Source organism: Anguilla rostrata, chromosome 5, assembly GCF_018555375.3.
Source record: "Anguilla rostrata isolate EN2019 chromosome 5, ASM1855537v3, whole genome shotgun sequence".
NCBI lineage: Eukaryota > Metazoa > Chordata > Actinopteri > Anguilliformes > Anguillidae > Anguilla > Anguilla rostrata.
Window position 1 is genome coordinate 8,425,517 of NC_057937.1, and position 23,899 is coordinate 8,449,415.

The window sequence follows — 23,899 nt, forward strand, 5'->3', positions numbered from 1 at the left end:
ATATGTGCTTGCTAACAAGCTAGCTGGCTAAAACGTAATTTGCTAATCATAACATAACATATAGCTCGCTAACTGACTTTATGACATTCCAAGTTCCAGCGCACACCAAACTACGGAGGAAGAGGTCTGCATGCTTTTTCGCCGAGGCTCTCAACCAGGCGAACGTTTCCCTGCTCCTGTTTACAACCTGAGACACTTCTCCAAACCGCGCAAAGAGTACAGATGAGCTGCTTAAACTCCGAATAACTCGCGAAGTCGGTGTTTGAGGTGCTTGGCTAAGTTAGCTAGCTAGATGCGTTTCCTCTTTCAGTTTAAAATGAGCAATGACAGTGTTTCCAAACGTGTTTTTGACAATGTTGTCTTGATTATATAACCAAGGGCAAAGTATTCATACACATGAATTATTATTTTTTTGTTTCTCAAAGAGTGGTAGGGCCTATGTTTGGTGGAACTGTCATGGCAGGCGCACTGCCGCTACCCATCTTTACCTGTTATGAATTGTTTTCGTGTTTTTAGCCGTTCTCAAGCAGGCCAACTCAGACTAGAGTGCGGTACGAAAATGGAAAAAACTAGAACTGTTACAATCACTAGGCCTGTTTGATTTTGATTTGACAGTGAATTATATATTTTTGTATATTTAATATTTTTATTATTTTATATCTCTAACAGTAGGCAATACAGCTAACTTAGCCAAGCACCTCAAACACCAACATCGCAAGTTATTCAAATAGTTTAAGCAGCTCACCTGTACTCTTTGGGCCATTCCCTGTGAAATTTGGTGCCCCTACTTGAAAGGTCCTAATAGCAAGAAAATAAGGACCCCTTAATGAAGTCCGAATTATTGCCTCATTCAAATTTTAATTATTTAACGTTTTTGTTTGCTTATCCTTGATTGTACTGTCAAATTTTACTGATGCTAATGTTAAACTTGTTTTTCTCACTCAGTAGCCCATGAAGAAAAAAAAAGAAATTATTCAAAAAGTAAAAACGGCTGTCTTGTGATATGCCTGATTATAAACCGAGTTATATATATATTCGGAATTGTAATTTATATATTCAGAATTGAAGTTATATATTCGGAAATTGAATTTATATATTCGGGAATTGTACTTATATATCCAGAATTGAATTTATATATTCAGAAATTGAATTTATATATTCAGAATTGTACTTATATATTCGGAAATTGAATTTATATATTCGGGAATTGTAATTTATATATTCAGATGGCCACCACCATCTTGAATTGGCAACCATTGTGCAATCTTATTAGTCTGATAGTTAGTTTTTGTTACTTTCTGGATAATTGTATTTGTTTATTTTTTAATTTAACTTTCCTGAAGAAACACTATAGCCTTAAATATTTGGATATACATTTTTGGTGGAACACATTTTTGCATAAAAAAATACTTAAACAATATTTTTTGTAAATAGTTTATTGTTTAAAATATTTTCATTGTCTTTTTTTAAAACCATACTTAATGTAAAAATCACATATTTAGGATGACTCAATTTTCAACTTTGGGTCGTATGTTATAAGCTGATATGGTCCAACATCCTGGTAGACTACCTGTAGATTCTGTTCAATGGATGTTGTCCCATCCATTGTGGAATCTGTCCTTTGGTAGTTCTGGGATATGTAGTATTTCGGATATGGTTCTTAACTACTTCCAGGCTGGTTTTCTGGCATGGCTCCACATTGTCCAAGTATTTGATTAGCGCGATCCAAAGCTCTACTGCCGGGACTGTGGATTTGGTCTTCCGCAGCATTGCTTGCAGCTATTTTACTGATGTCTTCTATGATTGCTGGTCCTTGTTGTTGATTCCCACCAATAGGATGACCCTCTGAACTTTTGTGGTGCTGTTCTTCTCTGAGCTTAAGATGATGGTCTTTGGGCAAGCCATGATGCAAGGTGACATCTGTGAGAAGAGGAAAGTCTGAGTGTCCTCAGCATAGAGACTGTATGAAAAACAATGTGAGGAGACAACAGACTTAAGAGATTGCATGCAAAGGGAAAAGACGAGGGACCAAGCATGCTGCCTTGGGGGACGCCTGTAAGAAGGTCCTGAGCACAAGACAGGCAGCCATCCCAGGAAACCATCCATCCAGAGACGTAGGATCCAATCAACTTTAGAGCAGTGCCTGAGTGTAGTCAGGATTAGAGAGGAGGAACGTATTGTTTACAATGTCAAAACTTCATAAATTGCCAATAGTATAAGAACATAGGCAAAATGTGACTACTAAGTACAAATCAAAATAATAACTTAAAAAATTGCTTTAAAAAAACACAAAATGTTTGGTTGTGAATTTTACATAGAAAGCTCTTGGTCTATTTGAAATTTTGGAACACTGCCAGCTTTCAATCAACAGTTTTAAGCAGCAAAACTTGTCAGGCAAGTGACCTACCCCAAAGCAAAATCACTGTTTACAATAAAAATATGTCTAATTCCATCTTGGCTGAGAGCTGGACGGACCTGTGCTTATTCACCGTGCCAGCATTGTTAGGATAATGTCTAATTAACCCATGCTGATTTGGGTTGGCTAACTGAATTGAGCACCTTGGTGAGTAGACTTAATGATTTTCATGATCGCAACCACTTTTTTCAAGTAAAAATTATTTGATGTTTTCTCTGGAAAATAAATATTTTCAAATGTATTCAAACTGTTTTAAGTCTCTGGGCAAATTGACAAAGCTAAAAAAAGCATTTGGAAATAATTTTAAGTTAAGATAATTAGTATTACATTTGTGATAATTCTTTCTGACTCATGGTTCTTTTTATCTTCTTCATCTTTCTCTTCTTCTTCATCTTCTTTTTCTTATAATTATCAATAAATTGTACCATATGTGTCTTAATGTCTGAACACTCATGGGGGGTCTGTGGGAATGATTGCCTTGAATCAGTCTGTCTAAAAAGAGGTCATTGAAAACTTGAATTGACTTTGAATCACAATTGATCGTTTTCAATTTAATAATTTGGCTGACAATTTTAGCTAAAGCGACTTACAGAAGTTGAATCTAATTGAATACCTTTGTTGTTTCAGGAATTTATTTGAAAATTGAACACAAAGAATTTAAGTGACATATTTTATTTAATGCAAATAATTACAGTAGTAGTACAGTGTTACAGTGCACAAAAGACAAAAAGAATAACAGGTGTGCGTTCTCAGCACAAGTGCTTTCTATTAAAAATATTCCCAATGGATAATGGCTAAAACATAGTTTGATTTGAAATAAACTGCTACGATGCTCTAAAGTTTGATCTTGTGTGAAATATTTCAATTTTAATCTTTAGCATCAGCTATTGAGACAAGATCCTTTTTGCAAATTGAATTCTATGATAGAAGTCTAAATCTGAACTTCCATCTGTGCTTTATGTGTAGTATGCAATATTTGGGACGCTATCATTACACTATTTCACTATTGAAGGAAGGAGGGAAAAATCATGGATTTCAATGTATTTATGGCCCTTATATATATGATTAAAAAGCTGAAATGAGGACAGCACAGGAATTTATGTAAATATGATTATTGTCAAGGAAACTTGTATGTGAACCAAGAAAAAATTATGAATATATCTTTCAGTTTACTATAAATACAAAATATGTGAGGTAATGTAGCGTTATAATTGAAGTGCAGCTCACCAGGAGAAACATACTCGAAGTGGGATAAGATCATAACGTAGAACATGGGTTATGGCCAAAATATGTTCCTTAACATAATATTTTGACTGTTTAAAATAATTTTGAGGAACCTAAATAAATAAGGAAAGAAAATTTGGCACGCAAGATTTAATTGCAGGTCTGTTAAATAATTACTGAGCTTTCAGCCAGAAGACCTTCATCATCAAAGCATTTGGTATCAGTGATGCAAGCATCTTAAATAAAGCACTGAGTGATAAGAGTTCAAACAAGACATCTGGGGGCAATTAGAATCTCACATGCATAATATTTGGAAAACCACCCATTCAGTTTGGTATTTCTACATATATTGATTGGTATTTCTTTCGTCCTCGTTTTTTTTTTTTTTTTTTTTTTGGTGATTCAGACCAGTTTTTCAATATTTCCCAGGTTTCCCTTGTGTCCTGTTTTTCTGTGAAGTGTCTTTGTGACAGTGTCTCTGTACAAAACGTTCTATAAATTCCTTGCACGCAGCCAGAAGAAAAACCCTGTTAAAAAGCCCCTCTACAACCTGTCCGTCTAGCCTGTAAATATCCTGTCACACAGGTTCCCCCTCCTCTCTTTGTATGTTTAAAATAGAGAGACAAAAGCAGAGAAAATGGGAGTGAAAAAGCATTTCCCGCAATGGATTTTGTGATGCAAACTAGCAATCAGGTCTCAGTAAAATAATATGTAAAAGCATCAGTGCATGAAAGAAAGACAGTTCTCATATGTCCACCGACATGAATCATGAGTAAGAGTTACGCACACCCCAAAGAGTATTGGGTAGGAAGGAAAAGAATGACAAACTACAAGTGTTGTGCAATAATGACAGTCAGACAAAGCGATAGCAGTTCCACAGGAGCTTTGCTGAAATTTTTACATTTACATTTTAGGTTAGATAAATGTCAGCCCCAGTGACTGTTGTGTGACTAAAAGTGGACAAAGTGAACAGAGCCTGTTATTTTGAGCGTTAGTTCTATTTTCCTCTTAACATGAGCTATTGTCATGACACAGATCACAATAGATTTCTCATTGATTTGTTTTGTAGCCTGGAAAGCTATGTGAATGAAATTGATTACCCTTTAATCTGCATTAAGTTATATTTATTGTAAGAGTCTGGTAGTGTCAAGGACCCATGGGATGCTTGTAAATTATAACAAGTTATACTGTACATGCCTAAATATGAATTGTATTTTTTTATTTATTTCAGGTAACACATAATAGAAGATCAATATGTTCTGGGAGACCTTCATATCACTGGCTTTTGCCTTTGGTAAGAGGAAAAAAAAAGGTGTCTTTTTGGAAAAGGTACTTCAGTATGATCGAGCAGGTTTTGGAAACTGTGGTCCTGGGAGAACACTATGTGCTGTAGGCTGGTCTAAACCCTCATCCTGAACTGTCCCCCCATCAGCCTTCAAGACCCAACAGCTATTGTTGAAACCATTTAACTCCTTGAAGAATAGAATTTTGGATTTTTTTTTTCTAAATTCTAAGTCAGTCACAATTATTACATTGGTATTAGAAGGTTCAAGCCACAATGCAACAGCATTTTCAGGAACCCCAGAGCATAGAAATCGAACACACACATCCATTGATAATTGATCTTCACACTTTTCTTGTGTCACAGAGGACATGCACAATATATGTTCCTTTGATACTAAAATCATACTGAAAGAGCAATTCCGTAACACTTTCCCTGGATATTGTGTGCATGTTGTAAAATAAAGGCTAATAAATAGAACATGCTGATTGTTTAAGGAATATTCATGAAAAAATAACAATAACAATTATGCGCTTTACACGATAAGGAGCTGTTGATGAGGTATGATTTTAACGTTTAGTTCTACTTCTGTTTCCCTCTTTTTCTTAAATGAAAAGACGCCACTTTGAATGGAAACCTAAATTGTACATCCTGTACGTACCCATAACTGTATTAAGGCGCTTAAAAAAAAGAAATCTATTCACTGGAAATAACTGTTTACTCATTGTCACTGATCATATCTCTACTGTCTATAGCCTTGACTTCACAGGGTGCAGCACCTAGTGTGATTGCTGAAAAATCAGTATCTGCGATGGCTGATCAGAAATCAGCTGGGAGTGGCACTGCCGCCCTCAGGTTAGAGTTCACTTCCAATGAAAACTTCACTGGCGATCTGGCTAACTCCAGCTCCCTGGCTTTCCAGGACAGAGTCAATCTGATGAAGACACAGGTGAGTTACGCGCTGCATTACATCAAAAGGCACCTATGTAAGTAGAGCAGCTGGCTTGGTTGAAACTCGTTCAGTGATTCACAGAACATTTGCACCACCTTTCACAACTGGTCAGAGCCATTTAACATAAAAACAGAGTGCAATGCTGAGTCTCTGTATTTGAAGCCGTCTAACCAGATCTCTTACCTCGGGCTTTCCAGCTCACCCCTGTATTCCAGAATGCCTTTTCGTCCTTCCTTCAGCTGACGGGCGTACGCTTTAGGTGGGTGACAATACTTGTGAGCCCCCTGAGCAGGGGTTGACATAAGTGGAGCACAAGTATGCACGCGCAGCAAAAAGATGAAAGTGTGTGACTTTAAAAAGTTTATGTCATAACAACCTACCTAAAATAGATACAATTAACGTGCATTTTCATTGTTTTGCTATATATGCACTTATGTCAACCCCTGCCCATTAGTGATGGCAGTGATGGTGATGACAATCATGACAATGCAGAAAATAGGTACATTAATCACATGTGAATTTTAAGCCAAATAGTGCCACATATGGCTTCAACAAATTGGTCTACTCTTATTTTTGTGATTGTGAGCTAATGGTGTGAATAGACTTTATTGGCTTGACTTTGACGGGCAAATACAACTTCATTGTCAATGTGAACAATGCTGGTATGTGAAGACCAGGTACAGACAGTAAAAGTCCTCCCCAGTATTTTGTTCCGATCAGCTGGATCAGACAGTTAGCACTGTTCTTCAGCCAGGAGGTAGAACTAATTAGTGAAATCAGCCAGATGGGTTTGTGGGTGAAAGAAACACATGGCAGGACTCGTACTTTCTGACCCCTGGACTTTCCATCTCTGGCCTGGTGTAATTTCAGGACATGGCTCCCAAACGTGTAAGAGGCTGGTAGTAATAAATATGGCACTTGTGTTTCTACTTCCAGTGAGGATATGGACTCAGGAGAGGGATCAGGAAGTGGATTTGGGGGTGGATCTGGGTCTGGATCAGGACAAAAAAGTAAAATTCTCGTCAGTGTACACGGCTTCTCTTTCATGGGAGAACCTGGTGGAGTTCTGGTCCCGTAAGTAACGTATATGATAAAAATCAATGATGTTTTGAAACTAGATTTCAATGCTTGTGTAAGGTAGCATCTGCACAAACACTTTACCTTATTCTCCTTGAACAGTAAATACCAATGGCAGCCTGTCTGAAGCAGAGGCAGTTAATTACAGGAGACAGCACTATAAATGACAAGACAAGATTATAGTCATAAATTTATGGCTAACTGGGGCTGCTTTGGTTGTTTTTGCTTCCAGAGAGGAGGACATTCGCAATTTTGACAATGAGCACATCTTCTCATTTCGGATAGATGCCACTGAAGTTTTAAACAGGCAAGGCTAATGATGCAATCCATGAAGCTCTAAATTAGTTCCTGTAATTATAAGCATATTGCATATTTATTTTACACCTTTATACCACTGTAATATTATTACATAAAAAATCATAAGTAAGACAAGGATGAAAATACCATCAGCACCCACAATATTAAACATCAACCCCGCTTAGTTACGCTTTAGATGTAGTCGCTGTATTTGTTATTGTGGCTTTACTGTTCGTCCGACAGGCCCCTCGTCACCACGGCAGATCTGGTCTTTAACAGTTCCGGCATCGTGCCCCGCATCGATCAGGTCGTCAAAACCCTAAAGCAGGCCATCAACGACGGGACTGTGACCATTCCGATTATTCTCACCTCAATCAATGCCACCAGTCAGTTCCCTCCTCTGATCCACTTCTCTAATTTACGGCAGTGCACCATGACCGTCATGAAGAATATTTTTTCTCATACATTTTAATTTTGTGTATTACATTAGGAAGCTAGTTTTTTATTGTTTAAATGTTAATGGAATGCTTTACCACCAATTTTAAATACCAGAACAGCAAGGTTGTCAGTTTGACGGCACACACATTTACTTGTATGGTTGTCTTTTCATGACTTTTCATAAATATTTATGAGTTAAATACCCTCTTTGCAATTACAAAATCAGGATCACAAATAAGTGTTAGATACTATGTAGACAATGATGTGCCCATGACCTACCCTCATCATAATTTATGCTCTTTTTAAAATAGATGTTACACCAGCTATAATTGCACCCCCGACTGAATCTGGAACTCCTACAGGTACAGTTACCACTATGGATCACTATTTTGTGTTCACTACTAACAAAACTGTACCGTTGATTATCATGTGACCTTTTAAAAAAAAACAAAAAACAGGCCACCGTTTTTAGAGTAACCCAGAAGTAAATGCATTAAATTCTAAAATGGCAGAGACAATAGTCAGAAAGAGACACAGGGTTTTCTGTTCATAGTTTTCACTTAAAATCCAACAACCAATTTAGACACGCAAAAATGAGCTGAGTCACTGGTGTGATCACGTGCTTCAGTTGAGCTGTAAGGTGCTCATTATCAACAAAAAGCAGCAGAACTGTGTCTGTCCAGGACTGGGGCGGGGACATCTGAAATACCAATTGCATTAAGGTCACCATAGTCTCTTCAGAATTCCAATGCTTACTATACATTTTTGGTTGTGCTTTCCATAGGCTATCACTGAATAACACTAACTGCAAAATTGCATTGTACTACTGCAAGTTACTTTGCTTTGAAGTGTCCTGAAGGGTTATGTTGTGTGTCATTCATGCACTGTAACTGGGTCTCCTTCCCGACTCCAGGTGACACAGAGAGTGAATCGCATCCCATAATACTGGTTGCTAAGTGTGTTTCTTTCCTCTATAGGCCCCCCATCCAGTGGTGTGTCACCTGTTCCTCCCTCAGTGTTCAGCTGCTTCCTGCTGGCCTGGTGTTCCCTGTTGCTGGGTACAGTGCTCAACTTATCATGAAACAAAGATGCTCACACACTCACGCAAGCACAATACACACACAAAACACATTGTCTTGGGCAGCATTTTAATCTATTTATCTATCAATTTATCTATTTATCTATCAGTTTTATCATAATCTTAATCAAAAATAAGAACACTAACTGAAAGGCATAAGGAATTCACCAGGAGAGTGTCAGAGTTTAATTGTAGAAAGTCTTTTCATCCAGTTTTTAACCTCAGCTAAGCAGTGATATAAAGCAGTTAATTTATTCATATCATTTGGCCTTACAGGGAGGTACAATTGTGTGTCATTTACATAGCAGTGATACGAGATATCGTGACGATGGATAATATGACCTACGGGTAGTATATATAAAGAGAAACTTGTCCAAGATTTGAGCCCTGAGGTACACCAAACATGATCACTGAAATTGATGACCTAAAGCCACCAATTGACACAAAAAATTGGCTGTTTCACAAATAGGAAGAGAACCAGTTAAGAACAGCCATAGATACCAACCCACTGTCAGTCTACTAATTAGAATAGCATGATAAATGGTGTCAAGCAGAACCAGAACAGAAATGTCTCCTGCATCAGCAGCCTGCAATAAATCTTTAGCTACCCTAAGAAGGGCTGTTTCAGTGCTGTGCATCTGGCGAAAACCAGATAAAATTTACTCAGCTGACAAAATTTCTGTGAAAGTGGCAATTATAAAAATATGACCAATTCGGTTTCCTACAGCCTTTCAGAGTGATTTATACTCTGGCTTTGATTTGTATGCGTGTCATTTGATTTGAATTAATCATTTAAATGCTGTTTGATTTCTCATTAAATGTCTTGTGCTGCCTTTCCTGTGAATTAGACTATAAAAATCAAGCCCAAGCCACTTCAAGCCTGATGCTTGTCTAGTCTTGTGTTTTCTTTTTGGGGAAGGGGATTTTACACTGCTGTATTGTATGCAACTGTGTAATAAGGAAGCAGCATGCAGGTGTGACTTCCCCATGTGATACGGGCGCTGTCCATGGTGCCGATTGTGACTCATGCATAAGACATGTACTGTCCATGGTCCTGATGAGGCAAATGTCCGGTAAATTTATGCTCTGGAAAGTATTCCTCCATTTTAAAGTAATTTTTGGTAATTCTCATGAATTACCGGTGATTTAATTAAAAGTTTTAAAAACTGTATTGGATGCTTAGCGTTAATTTCTGACTAATTGTGTGCGACTACCGTACAAACACAATAATGCAAAAACAAATATAGACTTTCTCCAATTTATTTCCTCAGGCTTTCAATTTCCAGTCTCATTTTATCTCATATATATTTGAAATACAGTACATCACACCAGCAGGCATGAGTGACACTTTATTCAAGTCTCTTCCAGATATGTTATGTATAAAAACTGCATAATCTTTACACACACACACACACATAAAAATCTTTAAATCAGGATATGAAGCATAACAATTTCAGAGCATTTTCTTAACTATACAGGACATCAGGAAGCATAATATACTGTAAATACAGACACTGTCCCAGATTAAACAGTTAAAGATATTAAATTAACACATTTTGTACATTCTAGAATATTTACATATGTGTAACAGTTACTCAGTAGTCCACGTTACCATGCAACATTCTGAAATACAAACAGTTAGTATTCCAACACCAATTGCTGGCTTTTGTTATCAAAAAAAGACAATAATTTTAGAAGCATTTTTACTTTTTTTATAAGTACACATTTTATGTCATTCTTTTTGAGAAAACACAAAAACCCAAGATCAAGCCCAAGATCAACTATGCTGATTGGCAGGTCTTCATTTTATACAAGATACAACAGAAAATTTAATTTTGAAAGCCAATTTCATTCTGTTTAGGCTCAGAAAATATAGCAGATAAATGTCTTGTGTTCAAATGTAAATGGCAGCTGAAGGTATTAGGCTTCCCTACAAACAGCGAGATCATAAGCCTCCTGGATGGAGTTAGATAGGTGGAGATAGATTGAGACGGATGGTTGGAGATGGATGGGGAATGTGGATGGAGATGATGGGGTAGATGGATGGGGAGAGGTGGATGGAGATAATGGGGAGATGGATGGGGGAGGTGGATGGAGATGATGGGGAGATGGATGGAGATGCATGGGGGAGATGCATAGAGATGATGGGGGAGATACATGGAGATGATGGTGGAGATGAATGGAGATGGATGGGGGATGTGGATGGAGATGATGGGGAGATGGATGGAGATAGATGTAGGAGGTGGATGTAGATGGATGGAAAAGGATGGGGGAGGTGGATGGAGATGATGGGGAGATGGGTGGAGATGCGTAGAGATGATGGGGGAAATGAATGAAGATGGATGGGGGTCGTGGATGGAGATGATGGGGGAGGTGGATGATGAATTTTTGAAGGTTAGATAGAGGAAATGATCTGTGCTGCCAGGAATGCCAGGGCAACAGCGAAGGGAACCGAAGAGGACTTGCTCAGTGGGGAGAATCCAGATGTTGTAGCTGAAGGTGTGGTGGTGGTTGACGATAATTCTGAAGGTTGGTCAAAGAACAAAAAAAAAATCATTCATTTTTCAGTTTTGTCCGTTAATTTCGTTGCATTTTGCATATGATAAAGGATTAATTATGCTATTAACTTGTTTGTAATTCTGGTTCTTTGTTGAGTGAGTCTGAATGGGATAAAGACAGGCCGAGAGCATCATGTGGATAAGTGCATGTGTGCTTCAATTGCAAATATATGAATTTGTCAAAATCCTTGTACTTACGTGCAGCGACACTCCCAGGAACAATATTCAGGGAAATTTGCCCTGACGTCAGTGCTTGGTTCAAAGCAGTCTCTACAGAGGAGGTGGTGGGAACTTCTGTTGGGCTCTTAAATGTCAGGGTAATGTCAACACCAATGGACCCATTCCTGAAATGAAGAGAAAAGGGGATCTTTAAAGGTAAACCCTGGGACATGGCATTAAAGCAAAATGAGTGGGGCTACAATGACAGAGCTCGTTAAAATATGAGAAGATACACTGACAGGAAACCGTTCCACAAACGCAGCAGGTTGTGCTTTGAAATAAACTTGCCTCATGTGCAGCATCTTTCTTATGTTTTATGTTGTGCTTATTGTGTGCAAGACAAATTCCCCCCCAGGGCAATAAGTTTCACCCATTCATCCATTGGCAAGCTAAAACCATTGAAAATTGAATGAATGAAACTATTTTCAAAAATGATGATGTTCATAGCTAGCAAGTGCTGGGGAAAATATAATCCACTCTGAGTTTAAAAGGATTACTGTGATAAGGTTCAAATCCAGGCCTGGGCCTTTCTGTGTGGAGTTTGCATGTTCTCCCCCTGTCTGTGTGTGTTACCTTCAGGTACGCCGGTTTCCTTCCACAGTCCAAAAACATGCAGGCAGGCTAACTGGTGACCTTCTTTCTGTGAGGTAACAGTGCTTTCAACTGCACCATCTTGCTACCCAGAACATTGCCCACCACCAAGACCAACTAAAATTAATTTCAGCAGAATGCACTCACCAAAACCTATTGACTTTGGAATTATTGAACGATGAGGAAAAACTGGCCCTGTAGACAATGTTTACCTAAAAAAAAGGGGAAAATCAATTAGCAAAAAGCCAAAAGGTATAAAAATGTTCAGATGTAAGTGCTTTATCCATCAACAACTAAGGGTAATTAAATCCAGTCAGATCAAAACACATTCGTAGGCCTGTCCCGTCGTTTTCTGACGTGCTTTCTGCCAGCCACCAGTGCCTTTCTACTGTGCAGTTCATCATCTTTTCAATTATTTTCATTTGGAGCAGACCAGCTGTTCTTGCATAATTAGAAAGGAACAGCCCTGCTGACTGAAACTTTATCCCCCTGGGTGTGAAACTATAGTCAAATGCTGAGGCCACAGGCGGCACTGGCCAAATGAATATTTGATACTAAATTGTAGGATGGGTAACTACACTAAAGATGAGTTCTGTATTAAGGCACACCACTCAATTACCCATTGTATGATGTGATTCACACATGCATATTTGCACCTATATACGCACTAATAATTTGTATTTGTTCAAATCGAGAGCATACCTCAGCAGTGACGTTAGCGGCCAGATTGGTGAACTGTTGTGAGTTTTGGTCAGACAGCTCCTGAGTAAACTGCTGATTCAGTCGGAACTCAAGCTCCACGGTCGCCTGCCCATTGCTGGGTGATGCAGTGGAAACAGCCACATTGGGAACAGTCACTGCTGCGGTCTGACCACCGGATCCTGCAGTTGCTGCTGCAGTTTGGACTGCGGGTCCTGCAGTTGCTGCTGCAGTTTGGCCTGCGGGTCCTGCAGTTGCTGCTGCAGTTTGGCCTGCGGGTCCTGCAGTTGCTGCTGCAGTTTGGCCTGCGGGTCCTGCAGTTGCTGCTGCAGTTTGGCCTGCAGGTCCTATAGTTGCTGCTGCAGTTTGGCCTGCGGGTCCTGCAGTTGCTGCTCCAGTTTGCCCTGCGGGTCCTGCAGTTGCTGCTGCAGTTTGGCCTGCGGGTCCTGCAGTTGCTGCTGCAGTTTGGCCTGCGGGTCCTGCAGTTGCTGCTCCAGTTTGCCCTGCGGGTCCTGCAGTTGCTGCTGCAGTTTGGCCTGCGGGTCCTGCAGTTGCTGCTGCAGTTTGGCCTGCGGGTCCTGCAGTTGCTGCTGCAGTTTGGCCTGCGGGTCCTGCAGTTGCTGCTACAGTTTGGCCTGCAGGTCCTGCAGTTGCTGGTACAGTTTGGCCTGCAGGTCCTGCAGTTGCTGGTACAGTTTGGCCTGCAGGTCCTGCAGTTGCTGCTGCAGTCTGAAGTGCAGGTCCTGTAGTTGCTGGTACAGTCTGGCCTGCGGGTCCTGCAGTTGCTGCTACAGTCTGAAGTGCATGTCCTGCAGTTGCTGGTACAGTCTGACCTGCGGGTCCTGCAGTTGCTGCTGCAGTCTGAAGTGCAGTTCCTGCAGTTGCTGGTACAGTCTGACCTGCGGGTCCTACAGTTGCTGCTGCAGTCTGAAGTGCAGGTCCTGCAGTTGCTGCTCCAGTTTGGCCTGCAGGTCCTGTAGTTGCTGGTACAGTCTGGCCTGCGGGTCCTGCAGTTGCTGCTGCAGTCTGAAGTGCAGGTCCTGCAGTTGCTGCTGCAGTCTGAAGTGCAGTTCCTGCAGTTGCTGGTACAGTCTGACCTGCGGGTCCTGCAGTTGCTGCTGCAGTCTGAAGTGCAGGTCCTGCAGTTGCTGCTGCAGTCTGAAGTGCAGGTCCTGCAGTTGCTGCTCCAGTTTGGCCTGCAGGTCCTGTAGTTGCTGGTACAGTCTGGCCTGCGGGTCCTGCAGTTGCTGCTGCAGTCTGAAGTGCAGGTCCTGCAGTTGCTGCTGCAGTCTGAAGTGCAGGTCCTGCAGTTGCTGGTACAGTCTGACCTGCGGGTCCTGTAGTTGCTGCTACAGTTTGGACTGCGGGTCCTGCAGTTGCTGCTGCAGTCTGAAGTGCAGGTCCTGCAGTTGCTGGTACAGTCTGACCTGTGGGTCCTGCAGTTGCTGCTGCAGTCTGAAGTGCAGGTCCTGCAGTTGCTGGTGCAGTTTGGCCTGCAGGTCCTGCAGTTGCTGGTACAGTCTGACCTGCGGGTCCTGTAGTTGCTGCTACAGTTTGGACTGCGGGTCCTGCAGTTGCTGCTGCAGTCTGAAGTGCAGGTCCTGCAGTTGCTGGTACAGTCTGACCTGTGGGTCCTGCAGTTGCTGCTGCAGTCTGAAGTGCAGGTCCTGCAGTTGCTGGTGCAGTTTGGCCTGCGGGTCCTGTAGTTGCTGGTACAGTTTGGCCTGCGGGTCCTGTAGTTGCTGCTGCAGTCTGAAGTGCAGGTCCTGCAGTTGCTGGTGCAGTCTGAAGGGCAGGTCCTGTAGTTGCTGGTGCAGTTTGGCCTGCGGGTCCTGCAGTTGCTGGTGCAGTTTGGACTGTGGGTCCTGTGGTTGCTGCTGCAGTCTGAAGTACAGGTCCTGTAGTTGCTGCTGCAGTTTGGCCTGCGGGTCCTGCAGTTGCAGTAGATTCAATTATAGTCACTGAATCAGTGATGTCAGATACAGCTGTTGATTGAGTGTTGGCATTATGCTGGGTTACAGTGGGTTCAGTTACAGCAACTGAACCAGTGGTGCTAGGTAGACCTGTTGGTTGAGTGTTGGTATTAGGTTGGGTTACAGTAGGCTCGGTTACAGTAACTAAACCAGTGGTGCTAGATAGAGCTGTTGGTTGAGTGTTAGTATTAGGTTGAGTTACAGTAGGTTCAGTTACAGTAACTGAATCAGTGGTGCCAGATAGATCTGTTGATTGAGTGTTAGTATTGGGCTGGGTTACAGTAGGCTCACTTACAGTAACTGAACCAGTGGTGCTAGGTAGACCTGTTGGTTGAGTGTTGGTATTAGGTTGAGTTACAGTAGGTTCAGTTACAGTAACTGAATCAGTGGTGCTAGATAGAGCTGTTGTTTGAGTGTTGACATTAGTTTGAGTTACAGTAGGCTCAGTTACAGTAACTGAATCAGTGGTGCTACGTAGACCTGTTGGTTGAGTGTTGGTATTTGGTTGGGTTACAGTAGGCTCGGTACAGTAATGAACCAGTGGTGCTAGGTAGACCTGTTGGTTGAGTGTTGGTATTAGGTTGAGTTACAGTAGGTCAGTTACAGTAACTGAATCAGTGCTGTAGGTAGACCTGTTGTTGAGTGGTGTATTTGGTTTGGTTACGTAGGCTTGGTTACAGTACTAAACGTGGTGCTAGAAGACTGTTGGTTGAGTGTTGGTATTTGGTTGGGTTACAGTAGGCTTGGTTACAGTAACTGAACAGTGGTGCTAGATAGGCTGTTGGTTGAGTGTTAGTATTAGGTTAGTACTGTAGGTTCAGTTACAGTAACTGAATCAGTGGTGCCAGATAGAGCTGTTGATTGAGTGTTAGTATTGGGCTGGGTTACAGTAGGCTCACTTACAGTAACTGAACCAGTGGTGCTAAGTAGACCTGTTGGTTGAGTGTTGGTATTAGGTTGAGTTACAGTAGGTTCAGTTACAGTAACTGAATAAGTGGTGCTAGATAGAGCTGTTGTTTGAGTGTTGACATTAGTTTGAGTTACAGTAGGTTCAGTTACAGTAACTGAATCAGTGGTGCTAGGTAGACCTGTTGGTTGAGTGTTGGTATCAGGTTGGGTTATAGTAGGCTCACTTACAGTAACTGAACCAGTGGTGCTAGATAGACCTGTTGGTTGAGTGTTAGTATTGGGCTGGGTTACAGTAGGCTCAGTTACAGTAACTGAATCAGTGGTGCTAGATAGAGCTGTTGTTTGAGTGTTGACATTAGTTTGAGTTACAGTAGGCTCAGTTACAGTAACTGAATCAGTGGTGCTACGTAGACCTGTTGGTTGAGTGTTGGTATTTGGTTGGGTTACAGTAGGCTCGGTTACAGTAACTGAACCAGTGGTGCTAGGTAGACCTGTTGGTTGAGTGTTGGTATTAGGTTGAGTTTCAGTAGGTTCAGTTACAGTAACTGAATCAGTGCTGCTAGGTAGACCTGTTGGTTGAGTGTTGGTATTTGGTTTGGTTACAGTAGGCTTGGTTACAGTAACTAAACCAGTGGTGCTAGATAGACCTGTTGGTTGAGTGTTGGTATTTGGTTGGGTTACAGTAGGCTTGGTTACAGTAACTGAACCAGTGGTGCTAGATAGGCCTGTTGGTTGAGTGTTAGTATTAGGTTGAGTTACTGTAGGTTCAGTTACAGTAACTGAATCAGTGGTGCCAGATAGAGCTGTTGATTGAGTGTTAGTATTGGGCTGGGTTACAGTAGGCTCACTTACAGTAACTGAACCAGTGGTGCTAGGTAGACCTGTTGGTTGAGTGTTGGTATTAGGTTGAGTTACAGTAGGTTCAGTTACAGTAACTGAATCAGTGGTGCTAGATAGAGCTGTTGTTTGAGTGTTGACATTAGTTTGAGTTACAGTAGGTTCAGTTACAGTAACTGAATCAGTGGTGCTAGGTAGACCTGTTGGTTGAGTGTTGGTATTAGGTTGAGTTTCAGTAGGTTCAGTTACAGTAACTGAATCAGTGCTGCTAGGTAGACCTGTTGGTTGAGTGTTGGTATTTGGTTTGGTTACAGTAGGCTCGGTTACAGTAACTAAACCAGTGGTGCTAGATAGACCTGTTGGTTGAGTGTTGGTATTTGGTTGGGTTACAGTAGGCTCGGTTACAGTAACTAAACCAGTGGTGCTAGATAGACCTGTTGGTTGAGTGTTGGTATTTGGTTGGGTTACAGTAGGCTTGGTTACAGTAACTGAACCAGTGGTGCTAGATAGGCCTGTTGGTTGAGTGTTAGTATTAGGTTGAGTTACTGTAGGTTCAGTTACAGTAACTGAATCAGTGGTGCCAGATAGAGCTGTTGATTGAGTGTTAGTATTGGGCTGGGTTACAGTAGGCTCACTTACAGTAACTGAACCAGTGGTGCTAGGTAGACCTGTTGGTTGAGTGTTGGTATTAGGTTGAGTTACAGTAGGTTCAGTTACAGTAACTGAATCAGTGGTGCTAGATAGAGCTGTTGTTTGAGTGTTGACATTAGTTTGAGTTACAGTAGGTTCAGTTACAGTAACTGAATCAGTGGTGCTAGGTAGACCTGTTGGTTGAGTGTTGGTATCAGGTTGGGTTATAGTAGGCTCACTTACAGTAACTGAACCAGTGGTGCTAGATAGACCTGTTGGTTGAGTGTTAGTATTGGGCTGGGTTACAGTAGGCTCAGTTACAGTAACTGAATCAGTGGTGCTAGATAGAGCTGTTGTTTGAGTGTTGACATTATTCTGAGTTACAGTAGATTCAGTTACAGTAGTTGAAGCTGTGTTGCCAGGCAGAGTTGTTGAGTGTGTGTGGATATTAGGTAGGGTTGTACTGGACTCACTCATAGTTACTGAATTTGTTTTGCCAGGACTTGTTTGGCTACTTGCGCTTGTTTCTATAATAGCATTTGTAGTTTCTGAAATCATAGTGGTATCAGGTTGCGTTGTTGAAACAACAGTTCCTTGAGTATGTCCTAAGAAACACATACAGAAATTGGCATTCAATAATTTCAAAGTTTAAGCTCTTAAGCTTTGTTAATATATCACAAAGTATCACAGTTTGGAGAATATACATCATGAAATCAGTGCCTCTGTAAAACAATACTTTCCCACTTTTCTAAATTATATATAGATGAAGATTACAGAGATAGACACGAAATGTATAAATAATTACAGGAACTCACATAAACCTCAGTATTCTTTTCCCACCCTAAGGATCTTGTTTAAAGCTCATATAATACAACAACAAGAAGCTGACATAGATGAACGAATAAGCAAATAATTCATGAATACAGTGTTATAAATACATATTACAATGGAGCCGGCTGACAGGCAAGCCAGATGTCAGAGTAATGTGATGAAGAAAATCTCTGGGACAGGACTAGTAGTATCTTTACTATTTAAATTCTGCTTAAACACTCCATGTGCATGGCCGCTGTTATGAATTCTCTGGCCTGGGACAAAATATATTGGGAGAGTTTCCCCCAGTATGTTCTGCAACAAATGTAAAAATAGTCACAACCCGTATGCCCCTAACACTCCAATCGGGCCCATGCCCGGGACAATGTGTCCCAGACCCGCCCCCACCCCCCCCCCCCCGCAACCCCCCTCGCTCCCATTGGCGGCTTTTTTTTATACACATGGACTAATAAAGCGTTTCATTATGAAGAATATTTTTTTGTCTGTAAAAACATTACATTCAATACAGAAGCCACAGTCTATCAGGAATTTCTTTTCTTTTAAGATTGAGCGGATAGAATGTACTTATAATGGACATCAGTTTATCTCTTTGATTCTACTCTCTGTTGGCGTGTCTGCACTTAATCCAGGAAGGTCATTTGACAAAAACTACAGAAATAGTGTCCTACACTTTATATCCTCTGTTGCAGAAAAATAAATCAACTGATATTGTGATGTAAGCCATGCTAATCATCTGACTATTAGGTCAATGGTCAACATGCATGACCTTTTAACGACTATGGTTGTTCTCTAATGCCCTCTCTGTGTTTCCAGCTATTTGAAAAATGCAAAAATGCAGACGGGTGGGGGAACCTGTGTTCACGGGACATGAGTTAGTTTACTGGAAGAACAGGTTGTGGACGGGTGATTGACAGCTTGATGGAGTTTCCGGGAGGAAGTGAGTAAGGTAATAAAAGCATAGGATGAATTTTTTGATTTATTGCCATTTAGCTGTAAATATATAGTAGATATCATACACTGTGGTTGGCGTGTCATATTAATGTTATATATATATATATATATATATCAATGGCTATTTAAAAGTCAGAAGGTTGTGATTTTAATGTCTGTCCAAGGGCGGGTATTTATAATGTCATTATGGTGTCATAATGATGTCACTTACCTATCAGGAGGATGACAAACAAGTAGTGTAGGATCATCTTTCCTCTTGCTTAACCTCAGAATCTCTGAAAAACGCAATCACTTCATTAACATCACTGACGCGATTTCTTTCATTAATAAATGTTAGTCTCATATTTTTATTCGTTGTGCTTATTTTTATTCATCTTATGTTAATCATTCAAGCCAGTTTAAATACTATCATTGATCCACAAAGTATTTAAGGCTGTTTTTAAGATGTAATCATTTGTGCTTCATTGTTTACCTTTATTGTTTAATCTGTGGATGAATATTGGCAAATCAGCACAGAAAAATATCAATCAGTTCATTACATGCACTTCAAAGTGACCTTTAAAACACACACCATCTAGAGTGATCTTTCTTTTATAAAAGCAAATCCTGCATGGACACAGAAAATCTTACACTGTAATTGTATTCTAGTGATATACCATTTATTTGTATCATGACTTATTTAGAAAATTATTACACTGCTTTAAATAATAAAAAAGCTTGGGATTACATGGCAAAGTTTTAGCTCATAAGCACTTATTTATTTACATTGTGAGTAGAGAAGGATCATCAGTTAAAAGCAGAAACATTTTTCATAGTAATCTGACAGTATTATCTGACGGTGAATCATTTAATCACGCACGCACTCACTAAAATATGAAACAAAGATCTTGTGACAAGAGCTATGGAAAACACAACATCTTGAAGTTTCTTAAGTTCACCAGATGAACTGGCTGTGGTTAGACTCCCAAAGTCTGTTTAATCCACAAAAACGTGTGTAAATCCATAGATTTAAGACCTTCTATTGGTCTTCTATAGACCAATAGAAGGCCCTATAATAGTGGTAAGAAACTCTGGTCCTGGAGCGCTGCCAATGTTTTTGGTTTTTGTTCCATCTGAGCAGAACTGCTGGAGTTTGGTGGATAATTAAGAGCCTGAATGATGAACAGCTGTGTGTCTCCAGCACACCTGGTCACCTGCGTGAATTAAGCTTAATAATTAATGCAATTATGTAGTTATGGGTTTGGGTGGAACAAAAACCAGGAACATCTGTTCACTTCTGGAAGGGGGTTACCTATCCCTACCCTATGGAATTGCTGCATATATCGCTACAATGTATCCAACAGATCCTGGATGAAAATTAAGCCATGGTATTCTGGGTCTAGTCAGCACTGCACAACAGATTTTTCTTTTTCTTTATCATGTTCATTGTTGTCATTATCATCACCATCATCATCATCATCATCACCAAACAGTATTATTGTAAGGGAACAGAATTCAGTTTTTATGGTAAACACTACTTAAAATTATATAAATTGGAAATCATGCTAAAATAGAACTCAGCTGGCTTGTAAATGAGTGCAAAGAAATTAGTATATATGATGGCAACGGCTGTCGCTAACATCTGCTTTACTTACCAAATTTTTCTTTATGCAGAATTATCCAAAGTCAAAATTCAGAGAAAAAATAGACAAATCAGCTTTATCATAGGGACCACCTTCTATGGTGGGACTCTTCCTCAACTCCTCCAGAAAAAGTGGAAACCTGTCGTCTTATTATAGTAGTATTAGCAGTGGGGGGTGGGGTGGTAGGGTGGTGGGGAGTCAATGAGATATTTAAAATTTTTGTTGACTCGTGTAACTAGTTGTGCAACTGCAGTTCAAAAGTAAGGGCCTAACAAACCCACTGTCTTGGGCTTTACCCTGACCGCCATCCCTTTTAAAGCCAATGGGTATTGCATTCTAAAACTACCTGGAATGTCAAACTTCCAATTAGCCTTTTAACATAACTTCGTAGTTGTGGATGTGGGGTTTGCTGATCTGAACTGCATTAAAAATTAATCAATACAGATCATTCTTACCAATATCCAGTTACTCTTTCCCAAGCATCTGGAAACTAATATTATATCTTTCAAAACACACATTTCCTCATCAGACATAATTATAGTTATCACTTCACCCATTTGTAAGTAACCTATTTGTATTTTCAATGTAGGCTACCCAAACTTTCCAACTTTATAAAAAATACAGAAATACTGAAATACAGAAGTACTCTATTATGGGTGTTTTGGATTTTTATTTTCCCACATAAAAAAACATACTGGAATTTTGACGCAGTAAGTATATGGTGCTTTTAAAATTTTTATTTATTTATTTATTTATTTTACTATGCTTTAAGCATTGGAGCAAGCAGAATGTCTTTAATATACAGTACCTAGGTTACAGGTGTTCAGGCTGTAATACCACTGAAATGATATATTGTATTATGTAAATATAATACAATAAGGTTTTACAATCCAATATGTGATGGTCCAAAAAATTTAAAAAATTTAATCAATATGATAATCAATATTGCTTGATATATTTCCTTTAAAAGAAAATATATTTTGAGGCCCAAATGAGCAAAACAGAGGTGTTCAGGTAAAACATTGTGGACATGTGTATTGCCCTGCGATGAACTGGTGAACTCTCCAGGGTGTGTTCCTGTCTCTCATCCAATGCATGCTGGGATAGGCTCCAGCACCTCTCACAACCCTGACCAGGAATAAGCAGGTATAAATAATGAATGGATGGATGGATCGACATGTGTATTATTTCTTACAATACTGAAGCATTTTATTGCGTCTTTGAGAACAGTTGCAAGAACTCTGTACTGAAGCAATGTGAATATTGGGAGCTGTTGCTGAATTCAAACCATGTGCCCTGGCATTCAAGAGTTGCTATGGGTTTTTGGCACTTAGCAGTAAATTCTAAATTTTTGCTTTTCATGTTCAAATTTTGAAAATACAATAATTGTCATAGTGCCACCATGTGGTCAAAGCAATTTCATAATTGTTGTGTATTTTTTGTTACATTACATTACAGGCATTTAGCAGACGCTCTAGTCCAGAGCGACTTACACAACTTTTACATAGCATTTATATTGTATACATATATACAGCTGGATATATACTGAAGCAATGCAGGTAATGTGCCTTGCTCAAGGGTGCAACGGCAGTGTCCTTCCTGGGAATGTGACTTTTAGGTTACAAGACCAGTTCTTTACCCTTTCTACATTGCCACCCCATGCATTTTTGTATGGCAACCTATACTAAGTTTTTGAGAATCCATCTTCATTTTAAAATCATGTTTCCAACTGTTTGAAGAAAATTACGTGGGCTTTAGAGTTTTGCTGACCTCACAACAGTCATTGTTGTGCCAGTTGTATTTTTTTATGTTTTTCCTTTGTTTATAAAAATACTGTACTGTAAATCAACTGATCTACTGTATGTGGTGGTTTTGTTGTCAAAGTTTACATTGCTGGCACATGTCATTTGGGACAGAGGTGACTCAATTGAGACAATACTGCCTTTAGAGAGCTTTTATTAAGACATGCTTTGTTCTTTGGAGAATGATGCAGGTTTTCTCTATTTATGATAAGATGCTACACACTTGTTTCCAAAATATTAGCAATGCCTGAATGAACTACACTGCTAGCTATCAAGTGAGAAATAAAACCAATTTAACTTGCTGAGGGAAAGAAATAAGACGGGGTTGAAACTTGTGATTGCAGATTCATCCTTAAAAAGACACTAAAAGATAGTGGCACTAACAAGTCTATTCTAGTGACCCAAAGAGGTTAGAGATGAAGTAAGTGCTAACTAAATCCAGTCAGTGATCTTCAGCTGGACGTTGAAAGACACACAGGTAACCCTGCTTCCTAAAGCTGGTAAACCTGTGGCCGGAAGCCAATGACATGAGATATTTTTTTTTCAGCAGGTATGCATGACTCTCGGTAATTTATTTATGCAGAGGCTTGTGAACTTCATCCAAAGGAAGGACGTAGGTCTGATCTGATCATGTTCAGAAACAAGTTTTCATTTGTTCTATTTATATAAGCCAGGCAAACAGCGCTAGGCTACTTTTTTTAGTTCAAAAGCTCCTTCGTGCATACTAAAAAAGGAAAAGGAATCTTCCTCCTGAGCAGCCTGCTTGCATGTCAGCAATAACAAAAAAAGACAATGGAAAATACATAGTCATGGTGCATGAGTGATATGGAAACAATCTACTGACAATACGGTCATCACTAGAGGGGAGGAGGCATGTGGTGTGTGTGTGTTTGTGAGTGTGTGTGGGTGTGTGTGTTTAATTCCACAGACAATTTGCTAGAGATTTAAAAAAGTAAAAAATAAGAATAAGTAAAACAAAAATTGTGGTATTCCATGTTGTGCTAATAATGTGGGGGGTAACATGAGTAGTCCACTCTGGGTTACATCTTTTGGCATATTTAAAGTATTTGAAATATGCTAATGGAGGGTGGGAAACCTGTGTGGCAGGATGTCTTTCACCTAGAAGGACAGGTCGTGGCGGAGTTGCCCAAAGGAGGGGTGAAGTACTAGTGACCTCTGACCTCCACTGTCCTTTTTTCTCATTTCTGGTCATTTATCAGTCCTTTGAGTCAGGACAACTGTCATCAAAGTAAGATCTTTATTGACAACAAAGGCAATATAGTTATGTTTGGCAGTATGGCTCTGTTCTGGAAGCCCTCCCGCCAACCGCGCAGCAAGCATGGATAAGGCCAGGAGGCCAGCAGCCAAACCCCCCTAGAGGGGTACACACAGAACAGATCCAGCAGCAATGCAAATTTTTAACACATAGGGATGGAGCAATGCAAATTCTTAACACACAGGGATGGATCTGGGGTGGCGGAGGGGATTTACAAAGCAACGTGCAACACGCTTC

The 23,899-nt window shown here is 40.1% G+C and overlaps 1 protein-coding gene and 1 long non-coding RNA gene across 2 annotated transcripts; one reads left to right on the forward strand and one right to left on the reverse strand.

Moving 5' to 3' along the window:
• Positions 1-7,258: 7,258 nt before the first annotated feature.
• Positions 7,259-9,934, forward strand: LOC135254639 (uncharacterized). The gene is made up of 3 exons (XR_010329938.1): positions 7,259-7,634; positions 7,998-8,048; positions 8,664-9,934. It is a non-coding gene; the product is annotated as an uncharacterized LOC135254639 (long non-coding RNA).
• A 3,805-nt stretch (positions 9,935-13,739) lies between these two features.
• On the reverse strand, positions 13,740-20,716 carry LOC135256037 (mucin-2-like). The gene is made up of 5 exons (XM_064337911.1): positions 20,597-20,716; positions 19,174-19,237; positions 15,615-17,785; positions 14,457-14,762; positions 13,740-14,180 (listed from the first exon to the last, which is right to left on the reverse strand). The coding sequence occupies exons 2-5, from the start codon at positions 19,208-19,210 to the stop codon at positions 13,740-13,742; spliced, it is 2,955 nt and encodes a 984-aa protein (XP_064193981.1). The 5' UTR covers positions 19,211-19,237; positions 20,597-20,716.
• Between the last annotated feature and the right edge of the window lie 3,183 nt (positions 20,717-23,899).